The 19,367-nt window shown below is 45.2% G+C and overlaps 1 protein-coding gene across 1 annotated transcript in view; it reads left to right on the top strand.

Moving 5' to 3' along the window:
• SRCIN1 (SRC kinase signaling inhibitor 1) overlaps positions 1-19,367 on the top strand; it is a 121,145-nt gene that overhangs the window by 26,405 nt on the left and 75,373 nt on the right. Inside the window, exon 3 of the mRNA XM_066587804.1 lies at positions 231-254. Coding sequence (XP_066443901.1) covers positions 231-254 — 24 coding nt within the window. The remainder of the gene's footprint in view (positions 1-230; positions 255-19,367) is intronic.

Below are 19,367 nucleotides of genomic sequence, written 5' to 3' on the forward strand. Positions count from 1 at the left end.
TCCTTTGACACTTGATAAATCTCCCCCTACACAGTAAAATATGGTATGGAAATAGTTGAATATTCCTGAAAATAGGATGCCGAAAAGTCCAAACCTAATCTTGTCGACCGGTGTCAATGATGGAGCATGGTGCTGCTGCAGTATTTCTGATGTATTAGCTGCAACTGTAACAAAGCGGTGTAATAAACAGAAAAAGTTAACAAAGTTTCTTTTCTTGCTATTCTTATTAGCAACCAAACTACTGGAGCTTTAAGGTCAGTATATACCCCTCTTACACCCCGGGTGTTGCATGTGCCGTGTACTGTGTGTTGTGTTTGTCCTGTTCCTGGGTGGACGTGGCCGGATACGCAGCCCACTTTTTATCTTCCTGGTTTGCCCTTCCGCAGTGTTTCAGGTTTGTGACCCGCTGTGCAGTGAGGATCAACAAACCTTTATATTATATTAGGTACAGAGGATTCTACAAAGAAACAAACGCATTTCTTGAGGTTATTTGCACTAGAGAAGAGGAAATTGTGCTTTTTTTGGCTAGAAAACGAACTTGTAATTCTCACCCCATCCCTACTGGTACATTAGGAATGTCATTAGTGGTTTAACTGTATTCTGTGAACTAGTGTTATAACTGGAATAACATTGTTGCTGTTATTTTTTTAATGGATACTCTAACTAGTATTGGAAAGGGTATTCCCATCCTTTTGGCCGGTTTCACATGGGCGACACAATCGCGCTATTTTCTCGCAATGCGACAGTGCTACAAATCACATGTATGTGAAGCTGATACTTCCCAATGGGTTCCTTCACATTAGCGATGTTTTGTAGGCTGCTACATTGTGAGAAAAAAAGAATCACGGGTTGCTGAATATTGCCGCAATTTAGAAGGTTTTGTAGCCCATGTTTCCCTATGGAGCCTTCCTTTCTGTTGCATCGCAACATGTTTTTTGTGCGGTGTGATGCAACTTTTACAGCAAGAAGTCCTGCTGTTTGTTCCTAAAATAAGCTATATTTGCAGTTAAAGAAAAAAAAATCCATCACCTAACAGGCGCTCTCAGGACCGCCACACATCTCCGGCAGACTTGCTTGTAGTTTTCAGCAAGCACTTCCTGGCTTGGAGGTTCAAAATCCCAGCCTCCAGGAAGTGCTGGCTGTGATTGGTTCCCGAGTGCCACGGGTCAACCAATCACAGCCAGCGCTCGATGAACCAATCACAGCCATCGCATTGAATAGCTGTGATTGGTTTTCAGGCTTCTGCGATGCGTTTCCACGTTAAAAATGTGCAAGTGAAAAATTGCTCATGGAAATGAACCCCTTGAAAATAATAGTCTCTTTTCTCGCACGAGTTTTGTGCGTCTCACAATCACATGGAGCTCCTGTGGGAATATCGCACATGTACATATAGTTTAAGTATTCCTGCACAAGTGCCATTCCTGGCTAGAGGGCTGTGCTGGGAACTGTAGATACATTCACATGAATGGGGCTATGCAATGGTTACTTGCACAGAGGACGGTCAGGAGTAACGCTGTACAAGGAAACGCAGCAAAGGGGATACAGTGCTAAACCAACATGGCAACTGCTTGATTCTCAGAACCAATGGGGATTCTGGAAGTTGGACCCTCAAGATCATAAACCTGAGCAAAAATCAGAAGTAGTATCTATCGACATATATTACCACTTTGTGGGGCTCTTTTGGCCCTAATGACATTGGATACTCTCCATGGCATACTTTCTACTAACGTCTGATACACTTCAGCTAGGATTTCCCTCCATTCATCCTGCAAACGTTTGGTGAGTTCTTTTAAAGAATATGGATCCTGTTCATATTTCCTGACCCAATGCTCCAGTTCGTATCAAGGTGTCCAGTAGGGTTCAGATCAGGACTTTGTGCAGTCAGTCCAATTGTGGGACATCCATATCCTCAAACCAATGTAAAACAGTATTGGATTTGTGACAAGGCACATTGACTTCTTGTCAGTATGGCCGACCATTCCCAGAGTATTGCCACATTGCTAGCAGCACATTATTGTCTAGAATATCATGGCATACCTTTGTGTTCATGGTTCTTGCCACTACAACCTCCGCTGTACTTAACTGTTGGCACAACACATTCAGGTAAAATGCGTTCCCCAGGCCTCCTCCACACCCAGGTACATCCATCTGATTTGAAGATGGAGTATCGTGATTCATCACTCTATAGAATGTTCTTCCATTGCTCAACTCCAACGACGACGCTGCTTGCACCACTGTAGACTGGCCAATGCATTGCTCTTCAAGATGGACGGCTTGTGTGCAGCGCCATAACCCATATATCCAATAGCATGCAGTCCCTATCACAAACTGTCTGACCCTTCCAAGCGGCTTCATCATATGCAGCTTGGTTTAGGACACGTGACATGCTAACAGTCTGATAGGGGTGTCCAAATACTTGTGGTAGAGTAGTATACTGTAGGTCTGAGCTTCCTATATAAATGTGCCCTGCAATGTAATCTATTAAGACTAGAACACACAGGGGCTTGAGACCTAAAAAAGTTACAGATAATATTGTTGCCGCAGTTGTGCAATAATTTGTAACTTTTATGGCATCTTTGCACTTTTCATAATGGATATGGCTTGGTGGGAGGCGTGTGACTTCTGCGGACTGACATAATTACTGTAATTTATGACAGATACTGGCGTCATTTGTAGCGCAAATCTCTTTCAGCTCATAGCTGACGTAGATACTCTTTCCTGGTGCCATGTAGCTTGTTAGGATGTGCGTAATGCATTTGGCACCTTCCACCAGCTAGATGTACGAAGGCCGAGCGTGAGGATCAACAGTCTTTTCTGCATCGTAGTGTTTTAATCAACAGCTTAAAAAAGCACTAAAGCCCAAGTGCAGCATTATAATTTACATGTATGGAAGGTCTATGAGCTGGAGATGATTAAGCTGTGATTCCATAGAAGCTGGAAGGCGAGGTGTATTATTCAGTGACTCGGAATGCTTTGTGCTTCTTCCTTCTGACTGGTACTTATTAATAATCTCATCACGGAGATGTTTTTAGTGTTTTGTGTTACCATTTCTCTAGGAAAGCAGCTGAGATGTGTGAGATTTGCACAGTTGATCTGCAGTTGTTCACTGGTAATTTGGGTTTGTCATAGTAACAGAGGTGAACAATTCCATATGCAATTACTAACCGTAATGAATGGAGAACGCTTTGTAGAGATTTGTTTTAAAGCGAATCTGTCACTTGTTTTCACCCTATTAAACCATCCCCAATGTGCTTTTATCCACCACATCAGCTTTCTGAACTTGTAGCTATAATTGCCAGTTACACCCACATACCTTGGGAAGTGTACTTTACAAAACCTCGTGTTATATCATAATGACATCTTGACAGTCTGGTGGGTGCGCCCGGACCCTGCTAGCTGCACGAAGAAGTCATTGTAATGCTGCCTCTCTGATTGATGTGCAGAATGTCCCCTACACCATCACTTGGCTGTCCATATCTCACACGTGCGCTTGGCATCCCGGGACCGACATCAGCTGCCTAAACGGAAAAAGTGCCCACTGAGATGCTGCGGCAGCACCACCGTGTCCCGGGAGTAACAATGGGAGCATGTGGAGAAGAAGCTGGGAAGTCTGCCCACAGCTGAGCAGTATCAGACCCACTGGCGGATTAACTAGACCATGGGTCCTCGGTTGGGGTTACAAGACTTGCTCACCCCCCCCCTCCAAAAAAAAATATTAATTATATATTCAAATAAGACATAACCTGCAAAAATGGAATATTGTACAGCAGCTCAGCTTTATTATAACTGTAAGTATTACAGATACCATATAATGTACTCAATTAACAGTTCTACGGAGTGATAGTCATTACAGTGCAGCTACCTCCAGTGATCACAGGTGATGTTTTTCTTCTCTCTGGGTCATGTGTGCCACTGAGGCGACTTTCAGCCACGAGTCATCTCTACACATTAAATCCTGTTGCCACAACTTCTAATTAACTTTTCAGTGTACTTCCCATAGTAATAATGTGTACTCTGTTCCCCCTAAGTAATAGTTCACTGTCTGTAGCCCCATTAAGTAATGGTGACCCTTTTTGTAGCCCGGCTAAGTAATAGTAACCACATGAAGTAATGGTGACCCCTTTGTAGCACCACAAAGTAATGGTGACCCCTCTGTGGCCCCACTAAGTATTGATGACCCCCTCTTTGACCCAGCATAGTGCCTATCACTTGCTTCCTAATGTAGCAGCAGCTAGAACTGTCAATATATACAGACTGCCGTGCATTGTGACGTTGCACATGTGCTCTCATGGCATAACCTCATCCCCAATTTTAGCACTCAAAGTACAATTAGTGCCAAAGCAAGGGGGAGAAAGTGAGGTCACACTACGAGAGAGCAGGTGTACAGCGTCACACCGGACGGAGTCTGCACTCTGTGCGCCTATGTATTGGAAGCTCTGCCTGCTGCAGTATTATGAGTAGGTGCCGGTGGGAGGTCGGTGTGGCTCTGGGGACCTCAGACCTCTCCTACTTCCCTATGTGGATCCACCATTACCAGTCCCAGGATGCGGGGTGCATTCATGAAATTTGGACAGCCATGTGGATAACATAGGTGATGTCATCAATCCACATCAATCAAAGACAGCAGGAGTTACAATGAATTATTTGAGTGGCTAGCATGGTCCGGGCACGCCCACTGAATTTTCAAGGCCTCATTAGCATACAGCCCAGGATATTTATAAAACACACCTCCTAAGGTAATAATTGGAGGGTGTAATTGGCATTGATGGCTACCAGTTCTGAAAGGTGGTTTAAAGTACACTGGGGATAGTTTATAAGAAATGACAGGTTCCCTTTAAGAAGCTTTACTGTTTAGCATTGGGGAAAAAAAGGCTAATTAAGCCATGGCGATTCTACGCTGCTACACTATAAACCATGAACGACATAGAACAGGGGTGTTGAATATATGTTATGGGCATTGTAAGGATGAGCTGATACTTTGCAACCTTCAGAATCTTTCAGAATGAAATACATTTCCTGCAGGACTCAAAAAATGTAGCATCTTAATAGCTAGCGAGGGACGTTCGTGTCGGTTTCGTCTGAGCACATCCATTTTATAGGAGACCTCGGTAACCTGGCAGGTAGAAGGAGCATTCGTTGGTGTACATCCAGCTGATCAGCAATAGAACAGTTTTTTCCTGAAGTCTTCCTGGTTGCTGAGAAGCCGGTAAAGGTCAGGAGATGTTTGCCTGAGGAGGCGTGGGGGAGAGTCGGAGTCCTGGTCTGTGGGGAGCTGCTGGTAACTTGGTTACTGCAGGCGTAAGCAAGTGTCTAACTCAACAACGTCTGCAAACATTTGAATAACAGAGTCCCCAGTGATTTTATAAGAAAGTAGCTTGTGAAAACACAATTGTCATTATCCTGATATGCCTTTGATGTCCCGCACTTGGAGTGCTGCTGTTCTCTCCTGTGGCATGAGGCTGCTGTACCTCGGGGCATAGAGACCTGGCTTTAGTATAGCAACTAGCTGTGCCATTACAGGGAGCAAGAACTGTGTTGTAAAAATTATACAGATGGTGTCCACTTTTACAACAAAATTTCCATATCGTAGACACACGCCATTTTTATAGGAAGCCAATTAACCAGTTTGTTTTTGCTACAGGGGCATAACTATAGAGGGTGCAGGGGATGCGGTTGCACCCAGGCCCAGGAGCCTTAGGGGGCCCATAAGGCCTCTCTTCTCCATATAGGGAGCCCAGTACTATAAGTAAAGCATTATAGTTGGGGACCCCGTTCCAGGTTTTGCACTGGAGCCCAGGAGCTTCAAGTTACGCCTCTGTCTTACTATGTTGGAGATAACAATAGCACTCGGAGAAATCCCACGCAGACAGAGCTGTAACTAGGCTTTTTTCGTCTGGGGGAAAAGTTTAGTTTTCTGGCCTAGTCCTGTGTCTCCATAATATGACCCAGGGCAAAGTGGCTCGCTAGCATACCGCCACACACACACAAGCACTCCATGTCACTCAGTGCGCCCTTCTATGCAGATGTTCTTGGTTATATTCCAACCTAAGAATGCAGTGGTACAAGCCAAAAGTGCTAACCACTGAGCCACCGTGCTATTGCTATACAAAAGACAAGGAAATGTCAAGTGAATGGGACTGAGCTGCAATACCAGTCACTGCCACTAGTTCAGGGTTGTTTTTAGAACCTCTTTTAAGAAATGTGTAGCCATCCCCAGCATGTCCTTCCATCCTTAAACCATCTATAAATATTGCACCAGGAGTAACCTCAGTATATAAATACAGCACCACAACCAAGCTTATAACATAAATACAGTATCAGAACCAAGCTCATGACATGAATACAGCACCAGAACCAAGCTCATGACATGAATACAGCACCAGAACCAAGCTCATAACATGAATACAGCACCAGAACCAAGCTCATAGCTGCACGGCCATAGCTCCACTCAATGTGACATCACTTCCGGTTATTCAGCCATTCTGCAGTGATAAGAAAAGGATGACAAGGGACCCCATTTCTCTTTTCTCGGTTGAGGGCCTAGGTGGTGAGGCCCCCACCAATAGGACTTTTATCATCTATCCTATAGATAGGTGATGAAGGTCTGTTGTGTGACAACCCCTTTAATAGTAAGACCCTCTCTGGCCCCACTTATTAGTGGGACTCCCTGGGTGCCCCCACATAGTAATCAGATGCCCTGGGTGACCTCCCTTATTAATAGGACCAGGACCGGACTGGGATTATAAAGCAGCCCTGGCGTACAAGCCCCACCAGCCCACTTACAATTTTGCCCCCTCCATATTGCAGAATAATAGCGGTGCTCACTGCAACAAATTGTGCTTCAGGCTAGTCTCACACAAGTGATGGGCCCTCGATTTCTGACTGCCTGTCGGAAACAGCCAAGCGCTTCAGCCCCAACTACCTGAGTTATGGAAACAGCGTGGCGTGCTGTACTACGTGGTTTCTGTAGCTCCCATTCAATTCAATGAGCGCTACGCAGAGTGCACTGGGCTGAAGCTCTCAGCTGTCTTCATAGCCTCTGGCTAGGTGGCCAGTAGCTATTGCAACTGTTTCCCATCTTGACTACGAAAAGCCGAGTTGGGAATACCCCATTAAAGTATTGCTTGGGAAACGCCAGATGAGTACCATGGTACAGCACGAATTACCGTGCCAGCTGCGCCAAACATCACAGTGTAGCTCAAATGGCAGCAACATTTTACACCACATCTTACCCACTGGTGGCAACAGTTCAACCCCTTTCTTCCCATCGGTCCTGCACCGAAATAGCATTTTCACCCCTTTTTTTCCCCACCTCTCCTCCAAGGACATCAGCACTTTAACCCCCCCCCACCACCACCACCTTTCCTCCATGGCAGCAGTACTTTGACCCCTACTCTTCCCTCCTCCACTGCCTTTGTCCCCCTTACCTCTCCCCTTCGACTTGCTTGTCGGAGGGGAGAGGTAACCAGACTGGCTTGTTGAAGTTAACCCCTTCTAGATTTGGTAGTGGGGCACCGTGGCATTCTCTTCATCTTACTAGAGTGATAAGTCCTATGCGGTTGTACCCCCCCCCCCCCCCCAAAGGCCAGCCCTGGTGGGGACCACGGTGGGGGTCTGTAAAAGTATTAGTTCATTTTTTTAATTTCATTGCCAATCAGCCACTATGCTACTACTCAGCCAACTACTGGATTCAGCGGTGATTCTACCATGCAAGGGTGTACATGCCATAGAGGCAGATCATGCGACTGCTATAGGGCCCTTGGAGAGAGGGGGTCCCAGCTCTGATTACACCATACATTTTGTTACTGGATAGCGAGAACATGTGTGGAACCCCTATCTATGGAAGAAAGGCATTGTTAGCACACAGGATGCTGAGAGTTGGCACAAGGGTCATTATAAAGGGCATGGAAAAGGAAACAAACAGCAGGCCCTCCTGCCCTGCGTTGCAAGACCAGACACTTATAATGAAGGGCCCATGTAATTTTTTTGCTACAAGGTCCCATCTTTTCTATATATGCCACCATTACCATGAATGGCACGTGATTGCAGAAACCAGTGATTAGCTGAGTGGTCAATGTGCGCAATGAACGGCATGTGACTGCTGCATCTTCTTCCGGTGAGCAGAACTCCTGCATTCTACCAAGGGATCACTTAAGGAGGTGAGTATATCATTACTTGCCCACAACATTGTTAGTTCTGGAAGACTCCTTTAACATAACGAGGTAATCTTGCTATGATAAATGTTGCTATCTATGCATATTGGGCTTTCATAGTAGTTGATTAGACTTGAATGTGAATTTTCTGTATACTTCTACAAGTCATTTATAATATCTTCATGTTAAAGAAGTTGACCAGTTGTAAACTATTGGTGGCCTATTCTCAGGACAGATCATCAACTGTAGATCAGCGGCGGTCCATCACTTGGGACCCCAACCAATCACCTTTTTATCAGTCTGCTGTACCTGCGCACCAAGTTGATTTCTGCAGGAAGCAGATAGCTCCATTCTTGGTATTGCAGGCCAAGGTCCTATTGACATGAATGAAAACTTCACCTGCAATACTAAGCATGGCCACTACAGTAAGAACAGAGCTGTCTGCTTCCTGTAGAAATCAGATCAGTGTACAGGAGCACTGAGGCAACAAACAGCTGATTGGATGGGCTACTAGGTGATGGGCCCCCACTGATCTACAACCCCAATTCCAAAAAAAGGTGGGACACTGAAATGTAAAGAAAAAAAGAATGCAATGATTTGGAAATGTCATATAACTATATTTTAATCACAATGGAACAAATATCAGAAGTTTTCAGCATGGACTCTTTGCCTGGTCAGATGGCTTGATAAAGGCCGATGTGTGTCCGAAACGTTGCCTGAATTGGCTACATGGATCAATAAAATTCTTTCTTTTTTTTGAATAACTGATTGCACTCATATATGCTGCCACACATACATATTCTAGAAGTTGAAATGGAGACATTTTTCCATTTCTTTAAAAAAAAAAAAACCTCCTTTATAAATTGCTGGCAGCAACACAACTCACAAAAGTTGGGACAGGGACATTTTGTAGAATCCCCCCTTCTTTGCAAAAAATGTCTACAATTTGAGGAGACAATTGCTGGAGTTTTGGAAATGGATGTTGTCCCATTCTTGTCTGATGTAGGCTTCTAGCGGCTCAGCAGTCCCGGGTCGTCTTTGCCGGATTTTTTGTTTCATGATGCGCCAAATGTTTTCTACAGGTGAGGGTCCGGACTGCCGGCGGCCGGTTTAGCACCCGGACTCTTCTTCTGTGAAGCCATGCCGCTGTGACGGATGCAGTATGCGGTTTGGCATTGTCTTGCTGCAGTATACAAGGTCTTCCCTGCCAGAGCCGTTGTCTGCATGGAGCATGTGTTGTTCTACAACCTCTATATACGGCTCAGCACTGATAGCGCCCTTCTAGATGTGTAAGCTGCCCATGCCATAGGCACTAATGTAACCCCATACCATCAGAGCTGCCGGCCTATGAACTGTGTGCTGGTAACGAGCTGATGGTCCCTCTCCTCTTCAGTCTGCAGGACACGGCAGCCGTGGCTTCTAAAAAGCATTTCACATTTTGATTCCTCTGACCACAGAACAGTTTTACTATTTTGCCTCGGTCCATTTTAAATGAGTTTTGCCGCAGAGCATATGACAGCATTTCTGGATTGTGTTAATATCTGGCTTCGTCTTTGCATGATGCAGCTTTACCTTCCATCTATGGATTACATGGTGAACGGTATTTACAGACAGTGATATCTGGAAGTATTCCTGAGCCCAGGCAGGGGTTTGCATTACAGAATCATGCCTGTTTTTAATGCAGTGACGCCTGAGGGCCCATAGGTCTCCAGCATCCAGTAATGACTGCCCTGTCCGTTGTGCACATGAATCCCTCCAGAGTCTCTGAATCTTTTGATGATCTTTTTCTAAAATTGTTCCACAGTTTCTAGATGCAGTTTTTCACAGATTGGTGACCCTCTGACCATCTTTGCTTCTGAGAGACTCTGCCTCTCTAACCTGCTTTTTATTTACAGTCATGTTAATAATAGAAGATTGACCCTCCAGCTGTTTTTCATTAGTACCATTTACTTTTCCAGCCTTTTGTTACCTCTGTCCCAACTTTTGTGAGATGTGATGCTGGCAACAATTTCTAAATTAGTTTATTTTTTTTAAGCCACTTTCACAAGGGCAATTTTTCTTGCCCAATTTTATCGCGTTGCTACTATGCTACAAATCGCATGTATGTAAAGCCCATGCTTTCCTATAGGTTAATTCACATGTGCAATGTTTTGTAACATGCGACACAAAAACCTTGTGGGTCCCACGATATGCACATGACTTGTGAGGTTTTGGAGCTCCTGTTTCCCTATGGAGCCTTCCTCTCTGTTGCATCGCACAAAAACGCAATTTTCGTGCGGTGCGATGCAGCTATGACAGTAGAAAATCCAACTGTCAAAGCCATAACCTTAGCACTAGCTGCAGGAAAAAATACTGTTGAGGATGTGAAGAAGCTGCAGCAGAGCCCTGGACAGAGCTTCTAAGGTGATGTAGACTTTTTTTTTTCTGCAGCTAGGGCTTATTTTTGAGCTAGGGCTTATATTTCAAGCCCCCTTCCTCCTCAAAAATCCTCACATGTGGCTTTGCAGCACCACTTGCGACTTTTGTAGCGCTACAAAATAGCAATATCATCGCAAGGAACCGCAGCGATATTGCACGTACCAGCGATGCGATATTGCTGTGATTTTCTGGCAGCGATGCCGTGTTGCCTGTGTGAACGAGGCCTTGCAGCCGCATTTTGCAATTTGATTATTTATTTATTTTGTAGCTCATGATTCCCTATGGAGCCGCCTTGTTTTCTTGACATTTCACACAGGCCATCAATAGTACAAACTCCACTTTTTTGGAGATGAGGTTGTACTATTGATGGTCTATCCTAAGGATCGGCCATCAGTAGTGTATAACTGGACAACCCCTTTAAATTTATTGGAAATACCCCAAATTTCTATCTCATTACAACCCTTCACCTGATTATTTTGTGTCTTCTGGTCATCCCCATGACCGTCTACGTGTGGACACTTCCATGAGTTGCCCAATTTAAAAGTTACTTTACAACTGAAAGGCTGTCTCTCATCCTGTGTGCTGTCAACTCCATAGATTGTGACTGTGAGGAAGCTAGCAGTCTCTAATCTATCAGCAGTCTTTCTCTCGTCTCCAGTGCCAATGACCTTATAATGCTCAATGTACTGTCACTAATCTCCGTCAGAACAATTTCATTAGGCTGACTCTGTGGGGCTGAGTTCTCATTCTTCACTCAGCTGAGTCTTTGTATTCTGACAGATCTGCTATTCATCTTGGGGTCTTCTAGTCATTTTAACATCTCCCCCTTTCTTTCCTTCTGCATTCCCACCTATATTATCATTTGCTGCAGAGGAAGAAGAGCCATAGAAATACATCCATATTAGATTGCTTTACAGTCATGGTTCCTTTCAGGGATTAAAGAGCCCCCTATACAGTGTAACAAGATAAACGCATTATCCTATTTTCCTGTCGCCTGCATTGCCTGGTTTTCAGCTGCTGTCTAAGCGCCATGTAATTCTTTGGTTTAACCGTGCTACAGTATCTGTTGTGTTGTTTTTGTTGCTAATCATCTAATTGCTTTTCCTTGCAACTCCTAGTAAGATTACGCGACTCGGGGCTCAATACGCACCATACTTCACTCTTCTCTGACTGATCCATCAGTTGTCTTGGAGTAGTTGATAGAAATACATTGCAGTTTCTGAGTTAGAGGATCTGTCAGCTGTCATATATTCCCAACCTTGTGCCACCCTTGTATTACAGGCCGGACATTTATCTGAATGGCCATCCTGCAATACTATATTTCTCCTGCAGTGGTAGTTGCAGGGAAATAAGTGGCTAGCCCAACTTCACCTGACAAAATCCACTGTTTGTCGAGATACCAAGAACCAGATCTACGATGGTCAACTGTTCGTCCCAGGGTTGCGCAATGTTGGCTGCCGCAGAGCTATGATATGTGATGTTGTGGAAAGGACACTGTAGACTATGATATAGAAAAGTTTAACTTGTGCGTAATAACTTTCTGTGACAAGTTATGGTATCATAAGCCATTAAAAAGCTACTGTTCTCTTATCCTAACGGGAAAAAAAACACTGTAAAGTAATGAAATAGGTAAACAAATACAGTCCTAAGCTCTCGCTCACGACCTGAAGGTTGCAAGTTCAATCCCTGATGGTTGAGGTAGCCAGCTCAAGGTTGACTCAGCCTTCCATACTTCTGAGGTTGGTAAAATGAGTACCCAGCTTGGTGGGGGGTAATAGATAAATTACCTGAAAGCGCTGCGGAATACGTTGGCGCTATACAAATAACAAGATTTATTTATTTTTAATTTAAATGATGTAAACAACTCATCAAAGAAAGGGGTCTGAGGAGGATGTCAAGAATTGCTCTAATGAGCAGGCAGTGCGCAGTCAAATGCAAAACTGGTGCTACAACTACTGTATTTGAAAGCTCAACTCATCATTTCTTAGCACGGATGGGCAGTATTGTTGTATCTTGTCTCCACCACCGTTATGGGTGGAGACAAGGGCTGGGCTGCCAGAGCTGGAAGGAACGCACACAGCTCTGGATTGGCTGCTGGAGACACACACCTGGACTGAGCTGATGACAGTTTCACAAGTCGCTTTGCTGGCTCCTGCTCTGCCAACCTCAGGCAAGTATGTTCCTCGTTCTCCTCCTGGCCTCACTTGCTCCACTATTCTACCATCCCAAGCGCTTTTTCCCCACGCTCTCCGGCAACTGTTTCTTCGGCCCCCGCTGTGCAGTGTAATTTCTGCTAACCTGCTCCCCGTTGTGCCCCAGTTGTTTCTTCCCACTGCTAAGCGCTGGGACAACTGGGAGATGTGGAGGTGCTGCTCCTGAGACCCCCCCCCCTTCCGTAATTTCCCTGAGAGGCCGACAGCTGTCACTGACCCCAGCGCTGTGCCTCCTCCTGTCAGCCATAATTTACCCCGGCCGGCCGACAGCTATCACTCACCCTGGCGCTCTGGCTGCTCCCATTGTCGCTCCTGTGCTGCCACTGTCACCAGTGCTGTGCTGTGAGTCCTCCTGCTGCGCCAGTACAGCGCCGCTTTACAGGGCCCTGGTAGCAGCATGGCTGGATGGCTCTGCCTGGATCCATCACAGCTCCTGTGCGGGCAGGCTCGCTGCCGCTGTGCTTTTGTCCTCCGCGAGTGCCGCGTTACATGGGCCCGGTAGCACCATGTCTGGATGGATGTAGCTGCTGACCCTGTCCTCCAAGGCTAGCAGCGCAGGGAAGCTCTGGGCTCCCTGTTCTCTCCAGCAGGACGTCAGCCAATCCGCAGCTTTGGGGGGTGGTACAAGGCATGACCTGTCACTCTACAAGTCTCCACCTATATTTGTGGTGGAGACAAGATACAACAATACCTGGATGGGTTATAACAGCTGACGAACAGTTTTAGCGCCATTGCTGTCTAAGAGAAACAAAAAGATGAGACTCCAGTAGGGAAAAGAGCAGCAAATACTGTATCACTGAGCAGTGGAAAAACATCACCTAGTTAGATTAATCTAATTTTCTGTTGTACCATGCTGATGGGACGGTCAGGATTTGGCACAAGAAGTGTGAATTGATGAACCCTTCCTGTCAACTGTTCAGTGTATGTCTGTAGCACCATTAAATTTGCAGCAACTACAAGAAGCTTCCTGTCCACAGGGGCCAATATTTCAGCAAAACCATTTCAACACCAAGTGTAATCTATGCAACACAAAACTACTGCAGTTTTAAGGCCAAGTAGGTCCAATTGGCTACTAGATGGGGGTCTTTAATAAAATGGTTAATCAGTGTATATCTCCACAGGTTGCGTGAGGTATTGCAGCTCAGCCCCCTTCACTTCAAAGGAGGGAAGTGACAATAATAGACAAATTATGGGCAGGAAGAGGGCTGTTTTTAGTAGAAAACAGCCATGTATTGCTAATCTTGGACGCCCCCTTACGAAATACAAAATGATCTCATGAGGAGAAACCTTTTCTCCGCAGTAGACTTATCCGTTCCCCCCAACATGTTCTCTGACGGTGTAGACAGGTACATATCGTTCATCATTGTGCCTTCATGGCTTCATAAATCTTCCATAAATCAGCTCAGCTGTAAATAAACTCCCATCGTATCCACGAAATCATTATTCTGCACATTGGTTGGCTGTTGCACAATTAATCATGCTTACATTACGTTTCCCATAGCCCAGCTCTTGCATCTGCCTTGCTGAACACATCTGATTGATTGTCAGGCTTCTAATGATATATCTGCATTTTTATAAAGGTTGCTGAGCTCCTCCCGTGCAGTTAATATCTGTTTTCTGTGGCAATGGATAACATCAATTTAACAGACTCCCTTTTTTTTCTCCTCCGCTGTAGAGTGTGAGTGTAATTTATTGAGCAGCAACATATGGTAAATTTGGGGTTGATTCTGAATTTCTGGTCTGTTCGTCGGCTTGAGCAGATGAGCGCAGGGCCTCCAATTCCCTACATGGTGCCAAAGAGTAGACGTAAATTACTGCCATTGATAAGTGCCCAAGTGGCATGCTACCAGCTGCATTCATGCAAAGTCAGAACAGGCAAGCTGATGTCACATTTATTCTAAAGAGTTACATTGTTGTGATAAGTCAAAGAACTTCTACAGTTGGTATAGTGATAAACCAATGGTACCCTATCCTATCAAAAGTACTTGGACACCTGAGCAAGAATCAAATGCAGGGTTTATTTCCATATGTTAAAATGTAGTGGGACTCCTGTGGCCATAATGATATTGGTTATTCTCCATGACATACTTTGTACTAAAGCGTGATATACTTCAGCTGTGATTTCCCTCCATTCATCCTGCAAATGCCTGGCGAGATCTCTTAAAGAAGATGGACCTGTACATCTTTCCTGACCTGATGTTCCAGTTCACCCCTGAGATGTTCAGTAGGGCTCGGGTCGGGACTCTGTGCAGCCGGTCCAATCATGGAACATCCATATCCTCAGACCAACATAAAACAATACTGGATTTGTGACAAGGCGCTTTTTCTGGTTGGAAGTATTCCTGACCTTTCCCAGAGTATTACCACATTGTCAGCAGCACATTATTGACTGGAAGGTATACCTCCTTGTTCATGGTTCTTGTCACTACAACCAATGGACCGAGACCATGTGACCTAAAACATCCCCAGGCCATAACTGAACCTCTAGTGTACTTAACTGTTGGAACAACACACTCACGCAAAAGGCGTTCCCCCAAGCATTCTCCACACCAGGGGCATTGCTAGGGTCTTAAAAGATATGGGGTACGAGTTTCAACGCATATATTGGTGCTTCCTGAGTTACATTGACTCTGTATTGCTATCAATTAGTGCCTTCAGTTAGTTATGGTGACCCCACAGTCATTAACAGGACCCCAAAATTCAGTGTCTGAGCCTCCTAAGTGTCCTTGCTCAATAATAGTTCCCTACCACTCAATACTGATGCACATTAGTACTGTTACTTCGTACTAGTGCCCCCACATAATATAGGTGCCCCCTTAGTTCCCTTGCTAATAGTGCCACCCAACTCAGTGTAGATGGCTCTATTAACAGTGCCTTCCACTTCGTCTAGGTGCCTTCTTAGTAATAGTGTCCCTGCTCAGTTTATATGTGCCCTTAAGGCCTCCTTCCCACGAACGGATTTACGCCGCGTAAATTCGCGGCAAAAATCCGCTGCGTTGCCCCCTGCTATTAGGTTCTATTGAACCTAATAGCACAATGCTCACGATGCGGAATTTCGCACCGTGAAATCTCCCGTTCTCACCCGCAGCATGCTCTATTTGCTGCGGGTGTACGCGCTGACGGCTTCCATTGCAGTCAATGGAAGCCGTCCGTTCACGCTATCTTCCGCTGTAACGAGCGGAAGATAGCGTGAAAACGCTTCCCCGCCTACCGCCGCCGCGTCACATGACGCGGCCGGCCTCGTCATGTGACGCGGTGGGCGTGTCACATGACGCGACGGCGGTGGGCGGGGAAGCGTCTTCACGCTATCTTCCGCTGGTAAGTATGGGGTCTCTGGGGGGCGCCGTGACGGGCTTCACTGCGGAATATTCCGCAGCGGAGCCCGTCACGCTCGTGTGAAGCCGGCCTAAGTGTTCCCAAACAGTGCATACATGCCCTTATTAATAGTGCCTTCACCCAGTGTATATGCACCTTTATTAATACTACCCCCACCTAGTATATGTGCCCTTATTGATTGCCACCCGCAACACACTCGGTAGAAATGCCCTCTTAATAAGTGCTCGCCAAGTCAGTATAAATTCCGCCTTAGTAACGTAGTGTAGCGGCAGAAATGCTCCCTTAGTAAGTGCCCCCCTACTTAGTTAGGATGCCCAGTCAGTTCCCCCAATTCAGTAACACTGCCACTATGAAAAGAAATAACTATACTACTCACCTAGCGTCATCTCGCTGGCTCGTGCAGGAGACTCATCCTGGCAATCTGATTGGCTGCAGCGCTAAAGCGGCTGAATGCCTTTCGACATGGGAACACAGCTAGACGAGTAGTATATTTATTTTCATAGCTACACTGAAAAAGAATAGCGGTGCAGGGAGCTGCCTGCGCTACCATAGTATTCAACTCTATCAGCATCCTAAGGATGCTGATGCAGTTGAAAGTGAGGGTCACCCAGATGATCCGGGATGCCTAGTTGGAAACTCAGGGCTTAAGCCACAAATGCCTAATTGTAGTGACATGCCTGCTTTACACCCAGGTATGTCCATCTGATTTGAAGGAGTAGTGTGATTCATCACTCCATAGAACATTCGTCCATTGCTCAACTGTCCGATGATGCTCCTTGTACCATTGTAGACAAGCCGATGAATTGCATTTCGTAATGGACAGCTTGTGTAGCGGCATAACCCATATATCCAGTAGTGTGCAGTTCCGGTCACAACAATGGCTGACACCTCCAAGGGTCTACATCTTCTGTAGCATGGTTTAGGACATGCTAATAAGACATGCTCCATTCTACTGATAGGGGAGTCCAACTACTTTTGTTCACGCTTACTGTATCATTATAACTATAAAAAAAAATGTTAAAGAGGACCTAACACTGCTTCTGACTTCATGAAATTACAATTTTGGAGCACCTTCTCTTAGAACTCAGCATTGTGCCATTCCTCTGTTATTCCTGCTGGAAATGTATAAATAAATTGATAACTGAGTGTTACCATCCCCCTTATCAGTGCAACAAGTCCCTATGCAGTCTGTCACTGCGCAATCAATGCATACGCTGTCAAACTGCAGGGACCAAATATGAAAAAACCAGCTCGCCTGAATACCACTGTACAACACCACTGCAAAAACACGTGACAGCGGGTTGGTGTCAAAGGCAATACGCAATCCAGAAAACTACTGGCCTGTGAGCCTGACTTCTCTATCAGGAAAATCTTTGAACAAATTGTTAAACAGCATGTATGCAAGTACTTGAATGAGAATGGAGTAATTAACCAGAACTAGCATGGGTTTGTAACAAAAAAGTTATGCCAGACTAATCTAATTTCCTTCCATGACAGAATAACAGACTCAGTTGATCAAGGAAATGCAGTAGATATAGTATATCTTGACTTTAGTAAAGCATTTAGCAAAGTGCTTCATACCATACTTATTGAAAAAGTGACCAAATATGGGATTGACAAGGCAACTGTTAGGTGGATTCACAACTGGCTGAGTGATCGTACTCAGAGTGGTCATAAATGGCTGCACATCCAAGTGGAAGAATGTATCAAGTGGGGTACCACAAGGTTCTGTCCTAGGCCCAGTGTTGTTCAACATTTTTAGAAATGATCTAGATGAGGGAATTGAAAGGACACTGATCATATTTACTGAGAAAGCTAAGAGGAATAGCACTAGGGAAGAGCGAGAGAGAGAGGATTCAAAAAGATCAAGAAAAGCTTGCACAGTGGGGGGCGACTAATACAATTGTATTTAACAGGGAGAAATGCAAACTCCTACATCTGGGTAAGAAAAATGAAAAAAGCACATATAGAATGGGAGGAATTGGGCTAAGCAGCAGCACATGGGAAAAAGACAGGTATAGTAATAGATCATAGACTGAACATGAGTCAACAGTGTGATGCAGCAGACAAAAAGGCAAACACAATTCTGGGATGTATTAAGAGAAGCATAGAGTCTCGATCACGTGAGGTAATTCTACTCTTCCTTAGTCAGACCTCATCTGGAATACTATTTCTAGTTCTGAGTACCCCAATTTTAAAAAAGACATAGACAAACTGCAGCAAGTTCAGAGAAGAGTTACCAAGATGGTGAGCGGTCTGCAAATCATGTCCTATGAGGAACGGTTACAGGATCTGGGAATATTTAGCTTGCAAAAAAGAAGGCTGAGAGGAGACTTAATAGCTGTCTACAAATATCTGAAGGGCTGTCACAGTGCAGAGGGATCAGCCCTATTCTATTTTGTACAGGGTAAGACTAGAAGCAATGGGATGAAAGTGAAAGGGAGGAGACACAGACTGTGAGATCAATGAGTGGAACAGGTTACCAAGGTGGTGAGTTCTCATTCAGTGGAAGTCTTCAAACAAAAGCTGGACAGACATCTGTCTGGGATGATTTAGTGAATCCTACACTGAGCAGGGGTTTGGACCTGATGACCCTGGAGGTCCCTTCCAACTCTGTGATTCTATGACTACTCTCTCCTCCACTCTGGAGCACGGATAGTCTCACGTCAGACCCATTGATATTTTAGAACAAACATCCAGCTCCAAGGAGTGAGGTTAAAATATCAAAAGACCTTTATTCAAGCCATATAGGCTTCATTAAGAATATCACAGATTCAGTCCAAGTGACACGCCAACATGTTTAAAGCACACTGCTCGGGACCCCTGTCCATCAGCTGCTCGAGCTGCCTGCTGTCAGTGCAGTGGGCTGGACATTGTCATTAGCCATCTGCACCGGAAATGCGTGCGCCTTTTTCACACCCATTGAAATCAATACAAGTCTCACTGCTCTGGCACTTTTTTGCTCATCAGAATGGCACATTCATTCCTGACCAGGAGAGGAGAAGTAAATGCCATAGCAGCACGGCTTTCCCATTGATTTCAATGGGAGCGAAGCCGGCACACACACTTTCTTTCCTGTCCGCTTACGACAATATCTGGCCCCTGCCCTGGGTGGCCCCCCCTACCATCAGCTTCTGATGACCTGACTAAAGGATAGGTTATCATTAAAAAGGACGGCAGAAAACCCCTTTAAAAGCATTGAGTTACCTGTATCATCAGACACCTGAGATGGGTCAGAATATCTGTA

The sequence above is a fragment of the Eleutherodactylus coqui genome, chromosome 13 (assembly GCF_035609145.1).
Source record: "Eleutherodactylus coqui strain aEleCoq1 chromosome 13, aEleCoq1.hap1, whole genome shotgun sequence".
Classification (NCBI taxonomy): domain Eukaryota; kingdom Metazoa; phylum Chordata; class Amphibia; order Anura; family Eleutherodactylidae; genus Eleutherodactylus; species Eleutherodactylus coqui.